This window comes from Furipterus horrens, unplaced genomic scaffold, assembly GCF_987537825.1.
Source record: "Furipterus horrens unplaced genomic scaffold, mFurHor1.1.pri manual_scaffold_4, whole genome shotgun sequence".
NCBI lineage: Eukaryota > Metazoa > Chordata > Mammalia > Chiroptera > Furipteridae > Furipterus > Furipterus horrens.
In genome coordinates this window covers 197,399,943-197,425,573 of record NW_028327174.1, presented here as the reverse complement: position 1 = coordinate 197,425,573, position 25,631 = coordinate 197,399,943, and the positions used below count along the sequence as shown (strand labels likewise).

Here is a 25,631-nt window from a genome sequence, read left to right as displayed (position 1 = left end):
CAATCTTTCCCAAAAGGTATCGTCTCAGGAGGGGCTTTCTTTACTACCCTAATAAAAATTGCCCCTTTTAATGACCTGTTCCCTTTCCCTCCCTTTACTTTTCTCCAATAACACCTATCACTGTCTAATATCTCATTTACTTATTTTATCTGTTTATATTCTCCCAGGAAAATGTAAGCTCCACGAGGGCACGTTAGTTGTTGCTGTATTAAGTAAACGTTTTAATGAAGTGGGAAAAAGAAAAACACACACACACACACTCACACACACAAGGGACACCTAAGTATAGAGCTTGATAAATTTACATGAAGTGAACACACCCATGAAATCATCATTTAGAGCAACAGGCCCCTTTCCAGCTGTTATTCTCCAAAAGGGAATCCCTATCCTGAATCATATACTAAGTACCTGACTTCTTTCACTTAGCATTATGTAGTTACATATAGTCTAGTTTATTTGATTGCATTGCTATATAATATTCCAAAGAGATATAATTATACTACTTTTATTTACCCATTTTCTTACTGACGGACATTTCCATTGTTTACAGTCTGGCTGTTATGAATACTGTTGCTAAGGATATTCTTCTACATATCTTTTGGTGAACAGACACACACAGTTCTGTCAGTAGGGCAGGGGTTTTTGCCTGTCAAATTCACAGTTGTGTCTTAGATATTACAATAAATTCTTTGCTAACAAATGAAAGAAAATATTCTTTTTAAAAATTCTGCTATTTAGGTTTAGTAATTCATATAAGACTTCTTTGACTTATATATGGAGGTCTACAATGCATAAACATTAAATTAATCCCTATAAATCTACCACTGAACATAATACACCACTAACAGTACCACTAAAACTCCTTCAATATTTCTCCGTAATCCTATTCTACTTAATTGCATTTAAAAAAATCATTACCTTTCTTTTCTTTATATTTAACTACATACATATATTTATATCTGTGTGTGTGTGTGTGTGTGTGTGTCTCCCCTAAACAATGTGCTATTTAATGTGCTTGGATTTGAACTTAATAAAAATGATATCATACTACATATATTCTACAATTTGCATTTTCATTCAATGTTACGTTTCTAAGAATTCACTCAGACTCATAGATCATTCTTTTGTCATTGTTGTATAGTATTCCACTGTCAGATTATACCACAGTGGATTTATCTATTTCCCCAGTCACTGGACAACTGGCTTATTTTAAGTATTTTTGTCATTTCAGTGGTACTATGAATGCTCTTACACCTCTCCTGATATATATGGGTAAAAGGTTTCCTAGGGCAATTTCACCTAGAGGTAAAATTATGGATCAAGTGGTATGTGTATGTTCAAATTTAAGATAATGCCAAGAGTTTTCCAAAGTGACTATACTAATTTACATTCCTACCTACAACACTTAAGGGTACCTGCAGCTACATAGTCTTGCCAACAATGTGCAGACTTGGTATAGTTAAATTTAGGATTTTTTGACCATTTAGGAAATGTAAAATGTTATTATTGCTGCATTTAAATTGCATTTTCCTGATTACTAATAAGAAGATCCTTTTCACATAATTGACCATTTACAGTTCTTCTTCTATGAAATCCTTTGTGTCGTTTGCTTGCTTTTCAAATAGGGTCTTTGTCTTTTTCTTATCAAGTTATAAGAGTTTCTTAAATATTTTGGATTTTAATCCTGTTGCTTATACACTTAAAACATCACCTGGCAGTCTGTGGACTGTCTTCACATTTTAAAAAAGGTTTTATTTGAAATAATTCCAAACTTGCAAAAAATAAAAATAAGAACCTGTGTATGCCCCTCACCCAGATTCCCCTTTTGTTAACATGTGCCCATTAGTTTTATCATTTGTGTGCATACATGCATGTGCACCGTGTTTACATTAACATACATGTACACATATACATAAAACACATTTTTTCTGAACCATTTGAGGTTAAGTCTACCTTTATGGCGTATTTCCCCTTCTAGTACAGGATCCAGGCTAGAGGTAAGTATTGCCTTTACCTGTCATGTCTTGTTAGCCACTTTTTATCTAGGACATTCCCATGGCCTTTCTTTGACACTTTTTAAAGAATACTGCTTCCTCTTCTCACTAAAAGAAAACTCTTCATTTTTGGTTTGCCTAATGTTTTCTAGTGGTTAAATTCAGGTTGCACTCTTGGATGAAATACTTCAATGTCTATCTGTCCCTCTTTAGTGATGTTGATTGTAATCACCTGGTCAATGTTCTGTTCCATTTCTCCACTCTAGTTTTTTAATGCCTTGAAAATAATAAAAGGCCTACAGAGAGATACTTTAAAACGATGTTCTTCACGAAATTTCTCCCTGGATTTAATATCTATTGAGCTTCTTGCCTGATCCAATCTATTAAATGATATTAGTGAACATTCTATCATTGAAATTATCAATGTTTTCCTTTGTTGCTTACACATTTTAAGTCTTTTTAAAGAAATTCTTTCCTACCTCCAAAGTACTAAAGATATTTCCTTACACTTTCTTCTGAAAGTTCCATGCATATTCTTAATTGTTAAGTATTTAAGCAGTATTTTAAGTATTTTAATCAATAAAGAAAAATCAGCTTCATATACACTAAGTCTAGCAAAAATAGTGTTGCTTGCTACAGTTGCCTATTTTTAGTGGCTTTCAATTTTTTAAGTTAGTCTGTGTACCAACAGTTTCTGGATCCTAAATTTAATTGTATTTTAGTATGAGGTATATTTTTAAAAATGTTTTTTTCTCTTTAGAAAGTAGTTAACATGTCAATTCTAAAACATTCTCTGCTTTAATTTCCAGACAATTTAAACAAAAGGGCACTCACTAATTTATAAGGCTAGTAACTGATGTCTTCAAGAGTTAACATGACAATATCATTGCTCCCACTTTAGAGATGTGGGGTAAAGGAGGGAAGAAATAGTCAGAATTTAAACTGATGCTTGCACTGATCACTAAAATTCTGCATTTGAAAGGCTAACCTGGGAAAAATAAGATCAGAAAGTCTGTTTTTAGACAGTCTAAGTCTATGCTATTTCTACCACTAAAGCAATTACTAAAAAAATTTCACACCTAATAACATCACTTTGCTATAGAAAATAAGTGAAATCACTATAGTAATTAACTTTTTTTTTTTTTAAATCACTGGTAAATGGGTTCCTAGCCTATTTTAGAAGTAGAACAAAATCTCCCTAGTTTAGAACAGCCAGAAGGAAACTTTTCTCTCACTTATTACAGAAGCAATATGTTAAGCAAATCCTACATCACAAACAAAATCCTAGTACCACAACTAATGAAAAATCAGGATTCTATTAGTGTTTGAAAAATGTGTGAATATGTTATATAAGTAAAAAAGAAAAACAAAGAGGAACTACAAAAACACATTATTTTAAATTGGACCTGCAAACATTTGAATTCTAAGTCAGAAAATTTGTAGTGAAAGCCGGAAAACCAGACTTGGCAGCATCAGCTAGTGTTCAGCATGAATGAGCCCAATCCTTTCACTAATGTTCAGGGAAGTGTACACACCAGAAAACACCCACTTGATGTAAATATACTTTTAATTTCATCTTCCCTATCTTATCTGATCCAGCATATTATACTGTTACTTAGTATTTTAAGAGGCAATGAATACTACATAACCCAAATAGTGATATTTTATAAATTGCATGGTTTTATAAGCTGGTAACCCAAATCAATTATATTCCAGTTAAACTGAGCCCCCCATCCCCCTTCTCCACCAAAATCAAGGTATACCACTATTTCATAGGACAATTATAATAATTATTAAATAAAATCTTCATTGTAAATCTAATTTTGCTCTGGAGGTTCTTTGAAAACTAATGCTAAGATAGAAGCTGGATTAACATCTTAAACCCAGCTCCTATTTCCTTAAATAACAATGACATAATACTGATATAAAACTTTCATTGGAATGTGAAGGGGATCTTTAGTACCTTGGACTTCAGATGCACAAGCAGGAGTATTTATTTAGAAACTACCTTAAAATTTTTGTGTTATGTGACTTTTAGGGAACACTGAAATTTCTGCCAGGAGTCAGCTTTTCCTTAAGTTTCACTGCAAACACTGTTGGTAAACTTGCATGCTATAAAGAAATAATATTCAAATGACAATCTATAAGCAACAATATGAATATTTAAATAAACTTGTATTTTTGAGCCATTGCCAATAGGATATACTTACTCTCTTAAGGAGGTACAGTTGTTTCCTTGTCACCAATCCTCAATCTAAATACTAGTATATCTGTTTAAAACTAAACGTATTTTTTGATAGATAATGACAGCTAACTTCAAGGCCACAATTTATTACAAATAGACCTTTAGAACAAAATACAAAATAGTGGCAAAAATGAACTTATTTTTTTTGTTTAGTGGATAACAAGGAGGCACAGATATCACTAGGACCCAAATATCGTAACAGCATGGTAATTTAGAAAGGACTTAGTGAATTCCTCAAAGCTTTCACCAAACAGTTATTGGTTTCTCACTGGTGGATGCCTATGTCAGTCATCTAAGCTGGGAAAAGCAGGACTACATGCCTTTAAACTGTGTCTTCCCATGGCATGTTTATTTCCTTTCTATCAAAGATTTACACTGGGGCAATGGGTGACTATTTTGATTCCTTGCCACTTAGGATTTTTTAAAAATCATTTAAACCTAAAAGCTTGGATAAATATGCGGAAATATCTATGCTTTCTTTATAATCTTCCTTGATGATGGAACATCTGCATATGACATTTGATGAGATCGCCCTGAGGAAAGAACAGAGTTCCTATTTGTTGGGGGAACACGGCAGGCCCACGGGGTCCTCACTCACCTGCGACACTGTGATGCTGCACTTCTTGGCCAGCTCCTCTTTGGCTTCTTCACTGGGGTAGGGGTTGCTGAGGTGTGAGTAAAAATATTCATTCAAGATTTCTGTGGCCTGTTTACTGAAGTTACGCCTTTTTCGTCTACGACAAAAACCAAAAAGAATTGTAGTTAAAATTAACATTAACCAAAGAGTAGGTTTCTATTTTAAAACATTCTTGGGGCCTAACTTATCCACATGGTATCATAACGTACGCTCTTGGCATCCTCCAAAGAACTATGCATTCATTTTAAGATTTAGAATCACTATGAAAAATACTATAATGTGAAGCACAATTAACTTCATTCGTTTATTTATTCAACAAATATTTATTGAGGATCTAATGTGTTCTAGATACTTAATAAAGATCTAGTTGAAACAAAATGGATATGATCTACCAGCAAGTTTACAGGAGATTGGAGGGTTAAGGGCAAAGTAGAAAGGAGAAAGAAAGACATTAGACAAGTATCACAGAAATAAATAACTATAAATTGTTGTGACCTTATCAAGTACAACGAAGGAAAAGCACAATGTATAATGAAAGTGTGCAAGATGGAAACCTAACATGGATTACGGAGTCAGGAAAGGCTTCCTTGAAGCAGTGACATTTGATCTGAGACCTGGAGAATATGTAGGAATTAGTCAAAGAGAGAAGGAAAGAGGAATGAGCAGAGGAGATGGCCCTGCAGCAGAAAAGAGATTGGAAAGTCTGAACAGCTAAAAGAGGCTGGAGAACAGTAAAAATCAGAGAATGTGTGAGATGAATCGGGAAGGATGGGCAGGGGCCAAATTATATAGGCTTTGTGGGCCCCATAAGAATTTTTGGATTTTATTTTACCAGTAGGAAGCTATTAAAGGTTTTTAATTTTGTGTTTTTAAAAAGAATGTTCTGGCTGCTAAGAATAGTGGGAGGAGGACATGAAAGAAAATATAGTTATTTAAAGAGACAACTGCTATGGTCAAATGGAGAGATGATGGTAACTTAACATAAGGTGAGAGTAATGGAAAGAAAAAGATTCAAGATCTATTTGAAAGGTAAAGGCAATAGGACTTGATGATGAATTGGGCAGGGGGAGTGCGTGGAGAAGACAGAAAAGCAAGGTAAGGAAAAATACATCAAAGATTTCTGGATTCATCTATTCAGCAACTGCCTAGACTAAGGTATGATGTGCTCACAGGGAAAGACTAGGGGAGGAAAATATTTTATATTGGGAAAGGGGTGGCAGAGGGTCAGAGGATCAAGTGGTTATTAACAAGTTACTTGAAATAGGAAAAAAGTCATTTATATTCAAGTTTTGTTACTAAGGTTTTAAAGAATTCCAGCATGAAACTTAGCATTTGTCAGACTCCATCTTAAATTAGATTCTCCACACCCTGGCCAGGTGGCCCAGTTGGTTGGAATGTCATCACAGACACCAAGAGGTCGCGGGGTTCAACTGTAGGTTTGATCCCCAGTCAAGGCACGTTCAGGAGGGAGCCAACTGATCAACGCTTCTCTCTCACAACAGTATTTCTCTCTCTCTCTCTCCTCCTTACTCTCCCCTCACCCTGCCCCCCCGGCTAATATCAATAAAAATATCCTCAGGTGAGGATTTTTTAAAAATTAGATTTTCCAGTAACTGGAAAATACTTTCCCCAAATAATTTTCTTAATACTTTCTTCCAAATAATTTTAATGATCTTCTCTGTGATATCTTACACTCAAAAAAGACAGTAAGCGAGCAGTTGTAAATGTGTATACCCTATAAGATCCTTCTAGTTAAAATGATGTCACTAACATGGCAGGTCAAGCAGGTAATCTACGTCTCAACATTAAGGGAGAGAGTCAAGGGAGCAAAAAAATCTAGGTCCGATCAAAACATCTCAGGTTATCAGAACAAAATTTCTTATTTCAGTAATTTTCGGGAGGTTAAACCACCATTTCCTAAGGAATGAAGAAGAGAATCAAAATCTTTTCAGGGGATTAAAACCAACAGGATTCGATGATGAACTGGATGGGGGAGATGGTTAGAGAAGACAGAGAGGGGAGGAAAAGATACATACCGGGGACAGCAGGTAGCATGTTTGCAGGAGTCGTGCATTGCTTGGAGAGAGAAACAAAGCCCTGACCTGGGGGTACTCTGACGAGTAGGTGGTGCGGTGAGTAGGGTGGGAAATGTCTAGAATAGATACTGAAACTGTCAAGCCTACAAATAATTACGTGATTCACAGATAATGCTTATTGAGACTACACAGTAACGTCCTGCTCATAAAAATCTAGGTTTGTGGCTTTTTATTAAAAAATGGGAAGATCAGCCACACCAGGCCTGCATTCTCAGAAGGCAGCCATAGGCCAAAGGCAAGAGATGGCTGTCCCCTCAGATATGCAGCCGTCTGCTCCAATCTTGACTGCTCCTCATGCAACCAACCACTCTACTCAGTTCCATTATATGTAAGCACGTGAGTCTGTCACTCCCAGTCTAAGACGTGTAGTCCAGCAGCAAGACCCAGGGAACACTGGAGTGGATGACACAGGGCATTTTGGGGGGAAATGAGGACTGATGAAAGGAAGAATGAACAGAAACACATCTTGGAAAACAGAAATTTGTCTCATTAATTTTGCCTACAAGTGGTTTTAGCAAACTTGGAAAACCACAGAGGACAAACTTATGGGCAGAACAGAACACTTGCCCCCATTTTGACTGAGTCCAAACTATTGTACTTCTAGTAGAAGTACAGAGGGACCTACGTGCATTTATTTTTCTTTGTTTTGTACTGGTACAGGCTTTGGCACGTCCAGTAAGCAAGAAAACTTGAGTATGGCCTTAATGGAAAACCAGAGTGAGAAAGGGAATCATATATCTGAATGGGCATGCTTGCCTAGAGCAGAAACACCCTCCCTTTTCAGGGAAGAGGACTTGCTAAGAGACACAACAAGAGTAGATGGAACTGAAGCTCAATATTTGCATTCACTTGAAGGCATAAGAGACAATTCAGTCCTATACTTAATTTTTTTTAGAAAAACATGCCCATTAAGTCTTTTCCCTATATTTCAGCCCCCACCCCCGCCCCCCGGGGTTCACCACACACTAAGTGCTACGCCTCAAGTCAGTGTACAGTGACCCATCTGTCCCAGGGCTGTGTCCCATCAACATCACTGTGCTGACAATAGTCTCTGTGGAAGAAGGGACTCTGCTCCAAAATCTGCCACTTCCTCATTCTTGCTCTGCTCACTCTGGCTTGTTAACACACTCTACTTGGAAGAAAAATAAATCATTTAGGTGTATGCAGTATGAATGAAGTTATGTAAAAAGAAAAAATGTATGCATATTGACAAAAACGGGAAAGTATCAGAAGAAAGAAGGATCACAATTGCATTAAGAAGGGATTCTTTTCTGCTGGAAGTCCTTTTAAATGTCTTTGTTATATATATTTTTTTATTAAAATGCTCAAAGTTGTCAAATAATTTTTAAATGTTGTTGTTCCCTTTCACCTCCCTAACTCTTTGAGCTATTACAAGTATAAGTGGAAATCTTCATTCATCTGGTTAGTCAGTAAGTTATTTTTTGCAGCTTCTTACATGTAACAGGCCTGCTGGAATTGTGGGAAATGTAAATGTGTAAAGTTTGGCTGTTGCTTTCAATGACTCTTGATTTAATAGGGGCGAAAAGCTACAAGAACAATAGTCTGCATAAAGTTCGGTCTACAGCAGCGATTTTCAGCTGGTGTGCCATTAAGAATCTGTAAAATGTGCAATAACCGACTGTTTAGTCAGGGGCACTGACCTCTTTTCCCTGAAATTGTCAAATTAAAAAATGACAACAGCCAACACAACAATAGCTGTCTGGTGTGAATGAATCAAAATTATACCTATTTTTCTGTTAAATCGGTAAAAAAAAAATATTTTGGTGTGCCGCAAATTTTAGTAATCAGTTTATGTGTGCCATGAGATGAAACAGGTTGAGACTCGCCCGTCTCGAGAACTGTATAAATGTAGTATCGCTTCTGAAGGGAAGGGAAGGACTGGTCAGTGGAGTGATTAAAGGGGGCACCCTAAAGAGGAAGCATTCGGGCCAGGTCCGGAAGGATGAGCAAGGTCTCACTAGGTAACTAACACGAGCTCCGGTTATGTTCCAGGCTCCATACCTGACCACCTCACAGATGACAACTCATTACTGGTGACCGACTTGGGAAAGGGTTGGGAGAACAGGGCCCGTTGTGGAAGGCGGGGAGGTGTGTGTGTGAGGACGGGGGGCGGGGGCGGTATAACACACGTGGCTGGGCCGAGGAAAAGAAAGAGTTCTAGTGAGAGAAAACAGGCAAGACCAAGAGGCACTTCATTTTGGATTAAACACAGTAAAGAACAAGTTAGTGACGCTGGAAGAGCACTAAAAATGCTTAAACTTTGATCTAATAATTTCATTTCTCAGAATTAATCCTTAGGATATAATCCTAGAGATTAAAAGTTTTAAGTCATGAAGATTTTCATTAAAACACTCATCTCAATAAAATCTGCCTAAAATGGTACCCTCTCTCCTCACCTTGCTTCATTGTTCTTCATAACATTTATCATCCCGTTACACTTCAGTATAGTATTAAATAAAATACTGTAGCATATTTGCTTACTTGGGAATATAAGCCCATCTGGCAAAAGTATGTCAACCTATCTCGTTTATCTTTATATCGGCAGAAAAAAATATTTCTGGAAGGAAAGAAGCAAGCAAGCAAGGAAGGAAAAAGGAAAAGTTATAATGAAAATTAAAAGGTACAGCTTAAATGTTCATAAATAAAGGAATGGCTAAGTAAATTATCATAAATCCATCTGGTGCATTTCAAAAATTAACATATTATTTAATGTTAGAGCTTATACTATATGAAAATATTTACATATTCATAGTAAATTATTTTTAAAGCAAGACAAATTATACATACTGTACCATTACAAGAAGGTTTTTTTAAAAGCCCCCAAAACATGAAGGAAATACACTAAAACATGTATAGTGATTTTTTTTCTTTAGGTATTAAAAACATGGTTGTTTTTAATTCCTCCTTCTGGTCTATATATTTTCCAAATTTTCCATCGTGAGCTTGGTATTTTTTAAATAGGAAAAAGAAAATAAGATAAAACTTTAGAAAAGTCTTAACAACAAAAAAGGAGAAGGTGATATAAGGCCGTAAATGTCAGGTTAAGCAGTGGGTATGAGTCATCCAGCACTGAAAAGCTACTGGGGTTTTTGATCAAAGCCATTAGGAATCATAGAGATGCTACAGAAACAGAACAGTACAAGGAGGACGGGCAGGAGCAAAGTAAGGCTAGAGACAGGGAGTCTCGTAGGAAGGTATGTGCAAAACGGTGAGTGTGAACTGAACGGTGCAAGTAAGGATGGGAAGAAAGAGATAACATGAAAAATGTTGAAAATGAAGCACTGGTGTGTTCTAGTGACTGATTTATCACAGAAGAAAGGGTTTGCTTAACTAGAAGCACGGTAGTTAAATTAGGTGGCAGATGTTTGCTTTTCTGGCTTTAAGAGCTCCATCACGAAGACTGTTCCACACACCTTGTTTTCCAGTTGAGAAGCTAACTTATTTTCTTTTATACTGTAAAATTTGGATGATAATTATCACCTCTGTCAGATTCCAAGGAAGAGAAAGCCAAACAAAACAGAAACTCTTTTCCAAGGCTGAAGATTGATCACAAGCTTTAGCAACGCCCAAGAGACAGCCCCGCAGAGGCAGCATATGCAGTACTGGCAACTGGACAATCCTTTTATTCTGTTACCCAGTAGGTCAAACGCACCACACAGAATTTATTACCTAATTCCTGTGAAACTTGGTGAAAGCTTCAAGTAATAGAGAAACTGTCATCCTTACGGGATAAACTGATAGGCTTTCTAACTTGATTTGGAAAAACAGAGTTTGGGGGGTCTTGTTGTAACAGCTATTAACTAAAATACCACTATTTCTTAGGAGCACCAGTATTTCCAATTATTTTCTTATAAGGTACACAAGCAATGTAACAAGAAGAAAATTCTTAGAAAACAAACCTTTGTTAAAACAGAGTTACAGACTGAAAGTTAACTGTAAAAATACTTTTTAGCATCAGCTTTGAAAGGCTATAGATTCCTAAGTCATTAATAGCAACGCTAATCCTATCTATTTCCTGAGTCACCAAACCCCTTCCAGACGAGAGGCTTGACAGCGCAGGCATCTTAAGGTGAACTAGCTGTCCATCGTAGAGAAGAGCTCTTATAGACAAATTAATGAAGAATCTAAAACCAACAGACTGTTTTTAAAGAATATAATATGCAAGGAATAAAAAGAAAAAAAAGCCACACCAATGGATTTGCGGCCTCACATACCTGGCATCAAGGAATCTTGATCTTAAAATCATAACTGCTTCACAAGTGCTTTGTTTGAGCTGCATCTGAATAGAACTAAATTTTCGATGGATGATGCCCACCATTCTTTCAATCTCTTTTGGGGAAATGGGACGTGTTCTACTCTGCTCTCGGAGAAGGTTCATCACATGTGTAGTGAATTCATTACATGCCTGTAAGGGGGAAAAAATCACTCTTTAAGAATCTGGTATTTTATATTATCACACCCAGACATGAACTCATCTGAATTTCCACCTCATTTGCAGTTGCCAATGGCATGGTGCGCGGGGAGGGTAAGATGGAAACTAAGACGCTTGTGGAATGGCAGTGGTAGTTAGATGGGGCAGCAAGAATTCTGAAGCGAGGAATGGCCAGACATGCAAGGGAGACATCGCCCTCCGCTACCCTTCCCACCAATCCTTGCCCCAGGTCCAAACTGAGGTTTTCCCATTGGGAAAATGCTCCCTACCAACTCTTATGTATAAATATAAATATGTGTTCATTGTTAATGCTAAGCACCTTCTAATTTCTCTGGGGTTTTACATCTATTCAACAAATGTTTACTGATGACTATGAAGTTCAAACATTTCCACAAGCTATTAAGGGACACAGAAATGAGCGAGATATAAGCCTGGCCTTCAGTGTGATAAAATATATAAAAACTAATTCTCCAACAAGGCAGTCTGTGCAGTGTCACAGGAAGATAGAAATAAGCGCTTCCTATGTTTCAAGGAGTGTTCTCAATTGGAGGCAGAGATCACGTCAGGCTGCATGGCAGAAGCGATATACTGGGACTTAAAAGAACGGGTAGGATTTTTGAAAGATGGACAAAGATAGAAACAGGAGGAATTCCAGGTGCAAGAAAAACCCTAGAAATAATAGTATGTGGCAAGTTATGAGGAATTGAGAATACGTAGAGAAGAGAGGATTCAGGTTTGTGTCAGCATATAAAGGCCTTGAATGCCAAGCATGCCAGTGTCCTAGTACAATCTAGCTGTGATGTGGGCCCTATTAGTGGACATGAGCCACCCCAGAAAATGAGTGAGGCAGTTCAGCTCTTCAGGGGAGGGGCAAGTCCTGATCAGATCTGAGTCTTAACAAATAAGATTTTAGTTAACAGTCCTTGCCTCCCCCCCTTTCAGTTCACCTGTAATCTTTCACATGTACAAAACCATGTAACTGGGTCTAAAATGAAATCCAGTACTGACTTGGTAAAAAAAGCATCAGTCTATACCCTTGAATAAAAAGAACATCTGGCATTTTTGTTAAAAAGGAAAGACAGGAGATTCTGGGTCTTACTGCATAGATGCCCCTGGTAGGGCAAGCAAACAGAACAATCATTGATCACCGCAAAACACATTTCGAAGCTATAATAATGTCCACTTCCCTACAGATATCCTGTACATTGCTCATATCTAGCACATGATAGTTTTTCTAACTGCTCATTAGAGAACTAACCTTTCAAGTACACTTGGTGTTTCAGTTACTCTAAGCTTTTATGGAGCTTTTCTATAAATATTGCTAAGGTAAGGTAAAATGAGTTTTGCTTACCAGTTAAAGTTTGTATACATTTTAAGTCTTAAGAAATTTAGAATTCCTTGTGAGTAATGAGACTATCTTATATTAGGGAATTCTTCGGTGTAGAATTGTATAATACACACAGTAGGCATCCAATAAACATCTACTGACTGGTGAGTTTTTGTACTACAATTTGAGAGTAATGCTAACAGCCTTAAATAAATTATCCCTGAACTTTAAGTAAATAGAGTTCTTAACCTGCAGTCCAGGGAGATGTTTAGAATATCTATGACACCCTGAAATCTTATACAAGTTGTGTGCACATATGTATTCCCTAAAGTGACCATTTGTGCAGTTTTTGTTTGTTTTAATTTTGTATTCATAGCCAGTCTATAATTTAAAAAGGCTAAGAATTATTTTTCTAGATTCACACACACACACACTAAGGAACTTTGCAACTCTAAAATCAGAAACTCTTTCCATCTTTAAGGAAACCAAAATAGAAGTAAATTAAGATTTCCTCTGCTCTATTGTCATTTTACACTATCTTATGCGGAGCTAAAAAAAAGTGGTTGCCCTACTTTTAAAAAATATGTCCATTTTTTTCTTGAACTTTCCCTAAGAGATGTTCTTATAGGTTCAAAATTATGTAACTTGACAAACTCTAGACCTTAGTTTGCTCATTTGTAAAATGAAGAAAATTAACTAGAACTGTTTTCCCAAACCGGGATCAGCAGGTTCTGCACTTCCATAGTTAATTCCAGAAGATGTTAATACGTGGCTCAATAATACAGTATGTCTGTGTAATGTGATATTAACCAAAATTTTAAAATGCTCTCTTTTATTATTGCAGGACACCTCAGTACTTCTACTATACCAATGGCATAGTAAATCTTCAAAGTGGAAAGGTGTATCCAACTTTTCCCAAGTAAATTTGATCATAAAACCTTTTTTCTCTACAGCAGGGCTGTTGAACTGAAATATATTGAGAGCCACATATGAAATTTTTAAATTCTCTAGTAGCCACATTAAAAAAAGAATCAGGTGAAATTAACTTAACAATAGATTTTACTTAACCCAATATATAAAAATATTAACATTTAAACAAAAATAAATATTTTAAAAACTGTTAATGAGGCATGTTATATCCTTTCTTTTCATACACTTTGAAATCTAGTAGGTGTTTTACACTTACGGCACATGTTAGTTCAGACTAGCCAAATTTCAAGGCTCAATAACTACATGTGACTAGTGGCAACTGCACGACAGCACTATAGCATCTTGAAGACCAATGTGCTATAAAAAACCCTTTGGGAAATGGTATACTAAGTAATCTCTGATTTTTTAATTTTTATTCTTCACCACTATACATTCACACAAATACACAAAAAAAGACCGTTTCACTTAGGAATGTCCTTAATGAGGCAAGAGAAATGATCAATTTTACTGTATCTCAGCACTTGATTGTGTCTTTAATATTCTGTGTGACAAACAGGAAGCGCACAAAAAGTATTTCTCTGCATATCAATGGATGGTTATCTCAAGAAAAACCGTGTGATTCTTTAAGTTGTAAATGAAGCTGCTTTTTTCATAGAACACTATTATTTGAAATCATAATAGACAAATTACAATTATTGGGACTTAGGTATTTGCCTATGTTTTCTCAAAAATGAACCAAGTGAGTCAGTCGCATCAAAGAATACAGCTGATAGTAGTTGCGCCAGTGATGAAATTTGAATTTTTAAGTGAAAACTGTAATTTTGAAAAACTTGTACCCACCACTGTGAGCATAAGTTTCCCATTAGACTTTCTGATAGTTTGGTACTGGTATTGATAAATATGGTATTTTGATATTATACGAGTATAATGAAAATATGTCAATACTGGAGGACTGACCTACTTAACAGATATTTTCCAAATGATCAGTGCATGAGGTTACAAAGACATGCATAGGCAGAAGATCTATTCAAAGTGCAAACTAGACAGGATTATAAAGGAAGAGTATAAAGAGTCAACTGATATGGTTTCAGACTCTACACTAACTAATCTTTAAGAAACTGCAACTTGTCAAGTTTTAGTGTAATCCAACAAGAATATCCACAGTTATATGAAAAAGCTATTAATATACTCCTCCCTTTTCCAATAACATTTGTGTGAGGCCAGGTGTATTCACATACTTTAGCCACATGACTGACTACAGAGTACATATGAAATCCAGGTGACTTCTATTAAGTCCAACATGAAAGAGTTTTGCAAAAAGGTAAAAACAATGCCATTCTTCTCATTGAATTTTGAGTTTTGGGGGTTTTAAAAAATGTTATTTAGGCTAACAAAAAGACTTACTACTATTGTTATTTTTAAATTAATAAGTACTTTTAATTTCTCGTATAATAAATACTGATAGATGTAACCAATTAAGTGAAAGCTCTTAAGAGGTCTCCAATAATTTTTAAGAGTCTAAATCCAAAGACCAAAAAGTTCGAGAATTGCTGTACTAGAGTATGAAAGCATTTCTTATTTGCACACATGACATTGCTAATTCTTGCAAACTAGCTCACACATTATGGTAACATATATCTATGACATGGCGCATGTCTTGATAAATAATTCAAGTCTCCTATGTGAATGATACCTGAGATGTTAGTTCTCCTAGGATTTCTCTGGCTGGGTTTTAATCGCTCCAGAATGAATGCTTGCCTATGGTTTCTAAGAAGCAGCCAAAGGTTCATGTGGAGGAGGGGGAGAGACAGGTTAAAAGCAAAAAGTTTCTGCATCTAAAAAACTCGTAATTTTCTAAAACGTTTGCTGAGTGTCTCACAACTTATTAAGTGAAGTCATCTATGAATGCAAACGCTGATTAGCAATTTGGCCACAGCCCAACATTCACAGAATTCACAGAGCTTTTCTGTAAACCAGTAGTTCATACATGATTAATTAGAACATCTCATTTATGTAGTGTGCACTTTAGCTCATTACTCTAAGTAAAATTCGTTAAGTATTTACATTTAGATAATTAAAATCTGGGTACACCCTTAAGAAAGATGCATACACTTTAGGCAAAGTGATTTTTTCCTTTATACCGCTGCAAGTAAATTACAGCCTCATTTACAGCATCATCTGTACCAGTTTCAGAGCAGAACACAGCACTGCCTGATTTCTTATTCCTTAAAAGGTAAACAGTTTTTAAACATACAAATGCACTAAGAATGATCAAATAATTGCGTAGCTGTTTTGAAGGGCCACTCAACCACATACTAGCATCAGTGCTGTTTATAATGTGGGGTGCTCACTTCAAAGTTACCATATCCCCCACCGTACCTCTAAGACTATGTTATTAAAATAGACATTGGATTCCTTGAAGTTTTTGATTTAAAGTCATAGCAGAAACCTCTTTTTCTTCTAATCCAGCTGCTGAAAACTATCTAAATGCATTTTTTGTTTGTTTGTGTTTTAAAACATGCATTGCAGTAACAGTTAAGTAAGCATAAAGCATGGAAGGCTTCGACTGATAAAAACAGTTTTAATCAGTTCTTAATATGAGCATTCCTTATTGCCATTTGTTCCTTTCTCCTTAAAAATCTGAACCAAATAATAATTGTGAACTTGAAATATTTGAATTTTTGAAACTGTTCTTAAAGATATTCGTTGGCTAGTAAAACTTCCTCCTCAATATTCATGTCTATTTGGTTTACACTCAAAGTTTTGGGCATTTTGCTTGTTTTGTGGTGGTGATATTTTCAGTTGTGAATTCAAGATTCAACCCCTTACTTGTCTGTCATTTCAGCTCACCGAGTATAAAAATATAAAATTTAACAAAGAGTAAGCACTGATTTTAGAGGAAGTTTTCAAATGGTTCAGTGATTAGATCTAAAAATCAAATTAAATTTTTGTAAACATCTATTGAAGCTGATTGTAGACAACAGATCATAATATCACCTATTCTAACATCCACTTTTCAAAGAAATAAAATTAAAAGTCAATGCCTTTCAAATTTGCATGCATCCATTTTCTAGATGTCTTTGCAACCTTACAAGTAACTCTACTCCAGTATTATAGATTTTGTATTTATGAAATGTTTATTAAAAAATCAAGAGATTCTTCATTTAAAGATTCTTTCTAAGCCAACTAGAATGAGACCCAAATGCCCAAGGAACAGCTGCAAAGATGAAATATTTACTGTACTTCAATACTTCTTACCTAATAACGTGGCTTAAGGACCTGTCTCATGAGGGTTTTGTAAGGATTATATTCTGTAATATATGCATGTTAAGTTCTTTTCATAGAGTCTGGAACATAATTAATACTTAATAAATGGCAGTTATTGACAATGAAAATGGCAACTTAATGAAATTCATATTTTTTCAGTGTTAATTTTGCAAGCAAGTCCCTACTCTGATTACCTAATATGTAATATATTGAACGGTTCTGCCTTCTTATTGCCTGAATATAAACATTGCTTCCAAAGATGTTGAATTTTAAAAAAAAAGTATTTAAATATAAAACAATTCATTCATTAATCAAGTTTATGGTCAAAGATACATGTGGCGCACATAGAGTCAATAAACTAGAAACCTGGAGGGAAAAAAAGGGACACTCAAAACACTCCTTCCAGCCAAGGGAAGGACCCAGCGTGAAAGCTGACAAGAAGTAAAACCCTTCCCTTAGGACACTGAATGTCAAAGCGTTGCTTGAAAAAATGAAATATTGTATAAAGTCTACATTAGGTAGTAGTACCATTTTGTCTTTCCTGCATAACTATAAAAAAGAAATAGCAAATGTGATTAGGACTTTGTAGGCTCCACAATCTCTAATGTGGTAACATCAGCATTTTTTAACTTGATAAAAGTAAAAATTAAAAAAATTCCTTTACAAGGAAAGGAGATCTTGCCAGGAAGTGTAAGCACATAATGTTGAGATCCTCAAAAAGCCTATGGCCATTCCTTTACAACGGTTTGGGTTCCACACTCATTCTCCATTTCCCCAACAATCCTCTGGCATCTGAGAAGTCCTCTAGTATCTAAACAGTACCTGATTGGTCTTGAGCATGTTCTCAATGTATATGCTTGGCTCCAATGCTTTACCTGATTTGAGGTGAATTCATCCAACATCTGTGAACTCAGAAAGCAGGTTCCCAGATGCTTGGGACCCTTACAACACTTTTGCCTTCAGCAAAAATGTATTTCAATATAATTATAGTAGATAGCTTTCAATATGTCATCTCTATTATAGCAGCTATAAATTATGGAGTGAATTGCCTGTGTACAACCATTTCTTCTGGTACAAGCAAAGTGGGAGAGCTGCGTGGGGCATGATGTATCTTTTCTGTTTTAACGGAGAACAAATGTCTAAGTCAAATTTCATTTGCAAATACCAATGTGTCCATTTCCCTTTGGTAGAGAGGTGAAGGAACCAAGAAGTCCTTTAATTCTTAAAAACAAGCTTCCCAGGACCCTTGGCTGAAGTTCATTAAGAATTCGCCTACTCTAATAGTTGGGCCTTTAATCATAAGGGCATACCTGAAAGGTAATGTAAAGCATTTTTCAAAGCTTGTAACTAATTAACAGGAAGACAAAGAAGAAACCAGGTTTTTGTCCAACTAAAGAGGGAGGCGATGCACCCAAGATGAAGTACTATAAGACTGTTGCTACAAGCTTTGGAAAATTTTCATATTCCCATTTGGTGTCAGGATCAACAAGAGAAAAACAAAATAGTTCTGTTTCTTTTGGAGGGGTAGTCACAGTCAAGAACCTCGCTCTATGCCTAATATTTCAAAAAGGTTTATAAATGAATTTACACGATTATCACAGAAATATCATTATGTCTAAGCCTATGTAATGGAGACATATAATCAAAGGACATTTTATAGAGAAAAAAAGGACAATGTCTTAAAGATAGCACCATTTCTAAAACACACACATAAAACAGAGCCTTGCAGCCTGGATTTAATTTTGCTCAAACTGTAGCTCTAGTCTGCTTAGCTTTGAAAATGTGGCTATGTTTACAAGGTACTTTAATTTACTGCACTGGTGGTGTTTGTTAATTTTATGGCAATCTAAATCTAAACAGGCTTCAGATACATTTTCATTACAGCTTCATTGCAAAACATAGTAGAGTGAATAGCTCTCGATTCCAATGCAGTTTATTTCTCTTAGTAAAAGACTCAACACAATTTTCTGATGAAGCCTCTGCCTTAACATATATGCTCTTCCGATTTACTAATAAGCTTTCTGTCACTCAGAGTGCCCGCGTTCACTTTTAGGAGGAAAAATATAATTTCTGCAAAGTGATTAAAATAGTTGTTTTTCTCCATCTCTACTCTGATCCCATTCCAAATGCAATCCAACACAAGCAAATCAGAGAAAACCAGAATGTACCTGAATTATTTTCCAATTCAACATAAGTAGCAGCATAATTCAAAGAAAAAGGAAAGCATATTGTCAAAAACAGACTTCCATGCCTGATTCTGATGCTAACTAGATACCTAGATGTGTGACACGGGACAAATAACCTGAGTCTCACTTTCTCATCTGTAAAATGGAAATTATAACACCATCTATTTTAGAACTGTCACCCCTTCATCTCACGTAGTTCTGCTTAGCCCTTAGAGCAATTCCAAAAATGTCCCTGAAAGGTTTAACCAAAAGATTTAAAAAGAAAAGTTGACTATCATCTTATGTCAAAACTCACTGAACAGCTGTAAAAGCCATTCCAAAGGCAACTCAAGAGAATTAAATGCTGCTGCTATTTCTAAAAAAATTCAGAACCTACAGAAGAAAATGTGTAAACTTAAATTCTGTTGCATCAGCAAACTAGCCATCATACTTCATTTATTTACTTGTCCATAATACTGCACTGATTTCATTTATCTACATATATTTTTCCTTCTGAAAGTGTTAAAAATGAGAAAGGTAAGATACATTTAAGTAGTTTTTATTAGGCTACTAAATATGCCTAAAAATAAGGTTTATGATTACATTTTAAAACTCATTATTTCCCAACATAATATTTAATCCAAAAATCCAAAAACACTTAAATGTAGATTAATTTACGAAGAATGTGTGTGTGCTTATGTTTCGAAAGCACAAAAACAAAACAACAGCAACAGAAAATCCCCAAAGCCTGCGACACTGACTGACGTCAGCTTCACCCGACTTCCAACAGGGCTATGGGGAGAAAATAAGGATGCTGATGTGAAGAGACGTGGCAGGAGATAGTAAGAAGCCATCTTAATTCCTCAGCCATCAAAGTAGAGCCACTTGGCCCAATATTATAGATTTTTTTTCATGCAAGGTGACTGGTGGTATTTATTGAGTATGTATAGATGTATTTAACATAAAGTTATGCAATTAGGATATGACTACAAATTAGAGCCAGTCCCCACTGTTTATGCTCAGAGCAACCTTTTCAACCATTACTTATTTTGTTTACTCTCAATTATTCAGATGTGGAATCAGAAAGCATCACTTTTTCCATGGATATACACAAGATAATTTTTCTAAAATTCTTATTTGCACATCTTCAATCAAAAATTATTCCTACAAATGAGACTAAAGATATAGTATGAGATCCCAGGAAGTCCTATTCAGAAAAAAAAGACATCTTATAAGATTAATTTATATTGCATTTTAACATAGAATTACATAAATCTTTCTACCATCCCTCAAAACACACTCACCTCTGGGACAAAATCCAGCATTTGCTTAATACCACCATAGTCAGCATATTAGAGAGGGCAATGAGAAAATAACATATACAACTGAAAAATCAGTATTAAAACTGACCAGGACTTCCACATCACGTTAACATATTTCGACTTTAGACACAGCTAACTACATGGTGAAGTATTTATGGGTAAAATGATATGGTGCCTAAAACTGCTTCAAAATACTCCACCAAAAAAGGGAGGAGAGGGAGATGAGGGAGAGAGACAAATAAGACTGACAAAATGTTAATAATCCTTTATCTGGGTGATGGGTGTAGCTAGGCAGTTCCTTATTTTATGTTGAACCCTATAAAACGGCCAACTCACAACTGTTTTTTGATCTAAAAATTTGTACATTTCATAGGATCTGACTTAATATTCTCTTTATTTTGGGGTATATTTAAACATTTTCATAAGAATGTTTTCTTTAATTACCTTCCAGTGAGAATTCCTCAAACTAAGCAGGTTTTTAGGCTTAAACTAACAATTAAAATATGTTTAAAATGAACCATAAAAGTTTTACCTTTTTTCGCCAAATCTAAGAGTTACTTATTTTTTCGCACATATTAACATCTTTGAAGCTTGGAAGCAATTTACAATCAATGGCATGTTATAGTTAAATTAGGCAGTGTTAATTTTTTCTTGATGGTATATAAAACAATGATATAGCTTGAAATCAAAGATATCTTAGATTCAATAAAGTATGATTAATATAATTGCTGAGAATAGCATTTTTAACCCATCTCTCTCTCTAATCAGAAATTTAACACAATGCCTAGTATTCCCTGCTCCAAGATAATTATCCTGGGAGTTCTTCTCAGAGAAACAGGCCAGAACCTGCTTACTTTGTGAAGTTAGCCTCCCCCGCACCCCCCCTCCCCACCCCCCGCCATAGCCTGGCACAATCTGTAAGAATTTCTAAGAGGCTTCTGGAGCTCACAGCATAGGAGGAAGATCTCACTATGCAGTATTTCCCTTTAAAAGTTGTCACAGCTTATGAACAGGGCCAGTGCATACATGTTAATGATATAAAGCTTTGAGAGCGTACAGTGGTGAGGTTAGCGGGGAGGGATGGCTGCAGGTGTGGTAGTAAGGGCGCGGGAATGTGAGGAATGAATAAAACTAAAACGAGTGGATGGGATAAAATAGTTTAGCTTTGCCTCTGAAATCTCAAAGGGACTTCATTTGATGAATCCAACAGTTCACTTAGATTTTTGCATTGACCTTCTTTATTTTGCTCTTTGTGTTAACAACTACCCCTCACAGCCCTCAGAAGTGGTTAGTGCAGACTAACAGCAGAGCGATAGAGGGTTTGTGCAGGACTATGAGAGTGGCGGCTGCTGACCTGTTCATATTTCTCCAGTTCTGTGTGATAGATTTGTCTGATCTGGGTCAATTTGGCTCTGTAATCTGAGTGTTCAATAGAGTTATCTGAAGAACCTCCAGAGGCTGCCGCGGCTGCAGCTGCTGCCGCCGATCCCCCACCTTTCTCAGGACCTGAAACCCCTTCTGCCAAAAGCATATTGTCCAGTCTCATTAGCTGGGGATCGGGAGGGTCCTCCTCCTGGGCTCCTCTGATGCTGAGACCTTCAAGGAAAGAGAGAGAGAAAGAGAGAGAGAGACAAGAGAGAAGAAGCGAGAAACAGGACAAATAGTGTGAGTATTTTATTTATTTGAGAAAATGATCAAATAACATCAGTGTACTACAATTCATGCTGAGAATTTCATTGTTCACATTTTACCAATAAGCATAAGTATGAAAATTCTTTTTAAGATAATATTTACATGCATCCCAGAATTTCTAAGATCATCCCTTCACAATTTATCCCAGACTGAATCCTTGGAAAAGGGTAGCCCTGGCTTCCAGAATATTCTGACACCCAATCTCCCCAGATTTAGGTGATTTAAGCATAAAATGGGAAGACGGTAAAAATTCTGGTTTTTGAGAAAGGAAAAAAAAAATCATCCAAGTATATAAAACAAACCCCATCAAAAGAAAGGTAGTTATTTTGTTGCTCTGTACAGTTAGAAGAACAATTTTAAATCTCATAGAATAATTAATTCATAAGCTATAACCAAAAATTAAAAATAAACAGGATTAGATGGGCTTCTCCACCATGTAATTTCAGGGGGAGAAGAGAAATACATACATTATGAGGTAATTAGCTATGCTTTAAAAATATCTATTATTAAATGCCTTTGTTAAGCAATTGTCAACAAATTATAAAACCAGGACACTAAATACAGTATTAAAAATGTACCATTAACATGGCAATACAGTGCTGGGCACAGTAGTCTCAATCTAATTTTGCTTTTAAATAAAGAACTTCCTAAATGATGCCCAGTCAGCAACCTCATCTGAGTACTACAGATCACAGCTGACAATTCATAGGTTTAATCAGGTCACATAGGCTTTCTGCCAAGATGTTTTCAACAACACAGAAGACAAAGTTTTAAAATAATTATCATGGTATAAAAAGCACTGGAGTCATGACAGCTCGAGATCAGCATTTTCATTAATGTGTAGCATAATCTAAAATATCCCAGCCCAATTAACCTCTGTAAATCTATTTAAAAGCAGGTTCCTCACGCTAGTTACAAGGCATCTTGGGGCAGGAGGGAAGGAAGTTGGCATCTTGCATGTCTGCATTTGGATTCTGCCTTTTGCATCTGTGCCTGTTTTTATTTATTCACAGTGGTGCACTCTCTGTGTCTGGTGTAACTTACATGACAGTAACATCTATAAGCTGCCAAGTACTGAACTGAGCACCAGCTCTGCAATTTTATATGCTAACCTAAAACTACCATCAGTTCAGAACAGATTTCATTCCTAGATGTCTTGAACTACACCCACAGCAGGAGAGAGCTCTTGGTTGTCTTAACTCAAATGCACAACTTTAATTCCCTTCTCAAAACACTTTAAAGCTGTCACTTTCATTAAAAAATATACTTCAGAATAATTTCAATTGGGCAATAAAACTAGCTCACAATAATTTAAAATTATATCTGTTGCCTGCTCAGAGGTAAATAAATAAGGTTTGAAAACTATAATATATACTAAGACAGTAATTCATTTAGGGAACTGAAAAGTTAAATAACTCCCTTAAATAAGATAAAATCAGTATCAGCACATTGCTGATAATTAAAGATAGACGAACATGTATTTACTATTTCTTCTAGATCTAAAAGAAACTGCCAAATATGGTTACACTGGTATTTTTAACATCTTTCATTTTCATTCCTTCTAATTCATTTCATTAGATATTAAAATCTCATGACCTAGGCATCCTTGTAGTTCCACATACCAAGTATTTTTGCCTTTGACATACAGGGCTAACTCACTGAGCAACCTCTCATCTGGTAGTTCAGGTTCTGTTTCATTTTATACTATTCATTTGGGAGTTCCTTCTGTTTCTCCTTTTTAAACTAAAATTTTGCTCACTTTTTTGTGTGTTTACTGTTTCTTTTTTATATTTACACAGATACAGGTGCTGCTCTTGGAAATGTGTTTTTTATATACCCTCAAGTTTCCTCCGGATTTCCAGTTTTCCCTTGTACAAATATTTATTGATCTTTCCCCTATGTCCATTTGGTGAGGCTCAATAGTAGATCAACATCCACAGACAAAATTATTACACTCCCCTGCACACATGTGGTACACAAGAGAAGATGCTCAATGATTAATACACAAGGAAGCAGGAAGACAGAAGAAGGAAATTAGTCAGGAAGAAATGCAAAAGACACAAACTAATTAGCCATCTATGGCACTTTCATACGTACCGAATAAGTATCTAAACCAACATACAAAAAGGAAACAACACTTAAACTCAACAGTAGTAAACACAAATAAAAATAATTATAAATATGTATTTTAATTTGGCATAACATTTTCCCTTTGTGATAAGTAGTATCTCTTCTAAAATCATAAGTAAATCAACACTTCAGTGTTTGCTTCAAATACAGGAAAAATGCTTTAATGCCACCCTCCTGCATTTACTTTATAAATTATGTACATCAAATCTAATCAGAAAAATAATTTCCTGACAAAAAGTTCACACTCCTGTGGATGAAAAGTACTAGAGCACTTTGTAATTAGGCAACATCAAGAAGGTTATTTTATCAATACTAAAGTCTTTGTCATAACTATACAGTAAGTCCTTGTTTCACGTTGTCAGCAGGCTCTGTGACTGTAAGTGAAAATACATACAGTATAAGAAAACCAGTCTTACCATATTGGTAAAATTGATAGAATTGATATAAATAAGAGTTATTTTCCTACTGCATCTCATCAATGTTATAACAAAGCATTTCAGGACTGGCTGTCGTTGGAAAAGTGAATCAATTTTTTTTCTCTATTAAGAAAATTCATGATTATGGATCTTTAAATAGTAATATGTAATTTCCAAAACTATTTTTAATTTGAATGTGTTTATCTTCTTCATTTTTCCTTACTTATTTTTTATTTATTTTCTTTAAATTACTAATTTATTCCTCATCCTATCTACCTAATCACTCCCTATTACTTGGCTTACTAACCTGCCAAAGTCACACATGGCTTCCAATCATAACACCTCCTCCTCTAGGCACCTATAAACATTTTAATGAACCTAATTTGCAAGGGCCAGAATGAATTGGACTATGTGGTTTTCAAAAGATCTTGCTATCTTCAAACTGAAACTTGGGAAAACAATAATTTAAAATTGGTCATTCTTGTTTTTAATCCAAAATGTATCCTGGGCCATTTATAGAGATTTATAAAGTTTTACATCTAGGCTTGGTCATCATAGCACTATAAAGTTTTTTTCTTTTAAACCACCTTGTTTATTATATAACCACAACATTCATTTCAGTATCCCTTAGATTTAGACAAATCCTACAAACAGAGTAAAACATTGTTTAACAATGAACTTGGCTTTGTTATAAGCCCACAGTTTTTGCATATCTTTCAGCAAATCCTAATTAGCTGTCTTTCAACATGCTGTGCACCTGCCCCACAGATAATGGGAGAGAGCATCTGCATACACGACTGCATTCGGAGGGCAATAAATAAATTACGGGTCAAAATTATTACAAAGCTTCCTCCGAATAAATGCATACCCTTCATAATACTAAGCTGCAGATGTGAAAAGTACCTAAAGCCCACTCAAATGGTATGATTATGGGGCTGTTGGAGTTTAATAATCTGA

The 25,631-nt window shown here is 35.6% G+C and overlaps 1 protein-coding gene across 2 annotated transcripts in view; it reads right to left on the bottom strand.

The window, feature by feature from the left end:
• The window catches only part of PBX3 (PBX homeobox 3), a 197,670-nt gene that overhangs the window by 28,666 nt on the left and 143,373 nt on the right, over positions 1-25,631 (bottom strand). For both annotated transcript variants that reach the window (XM_090274731.1, XM_090274732.1), the window contains exons 3-5: positions 21,791-22,032; positions 11,208-11,398; positions 4,838-4,973 (exon numbers count right to left, since the gene is read on the bottom strand). In XM_090274731.1, coding sequence (XP_090130857.1) covers positions 4,838-4,973; positions 11,208-11,398; positions 21,791-22,032 — 569 coding nt within the window. The remainder of the gene's footprint in view (positions 1-4,837; positions 4,974-11,207; positions 11,399-21,790; positions 22,033-25,631) is intronic.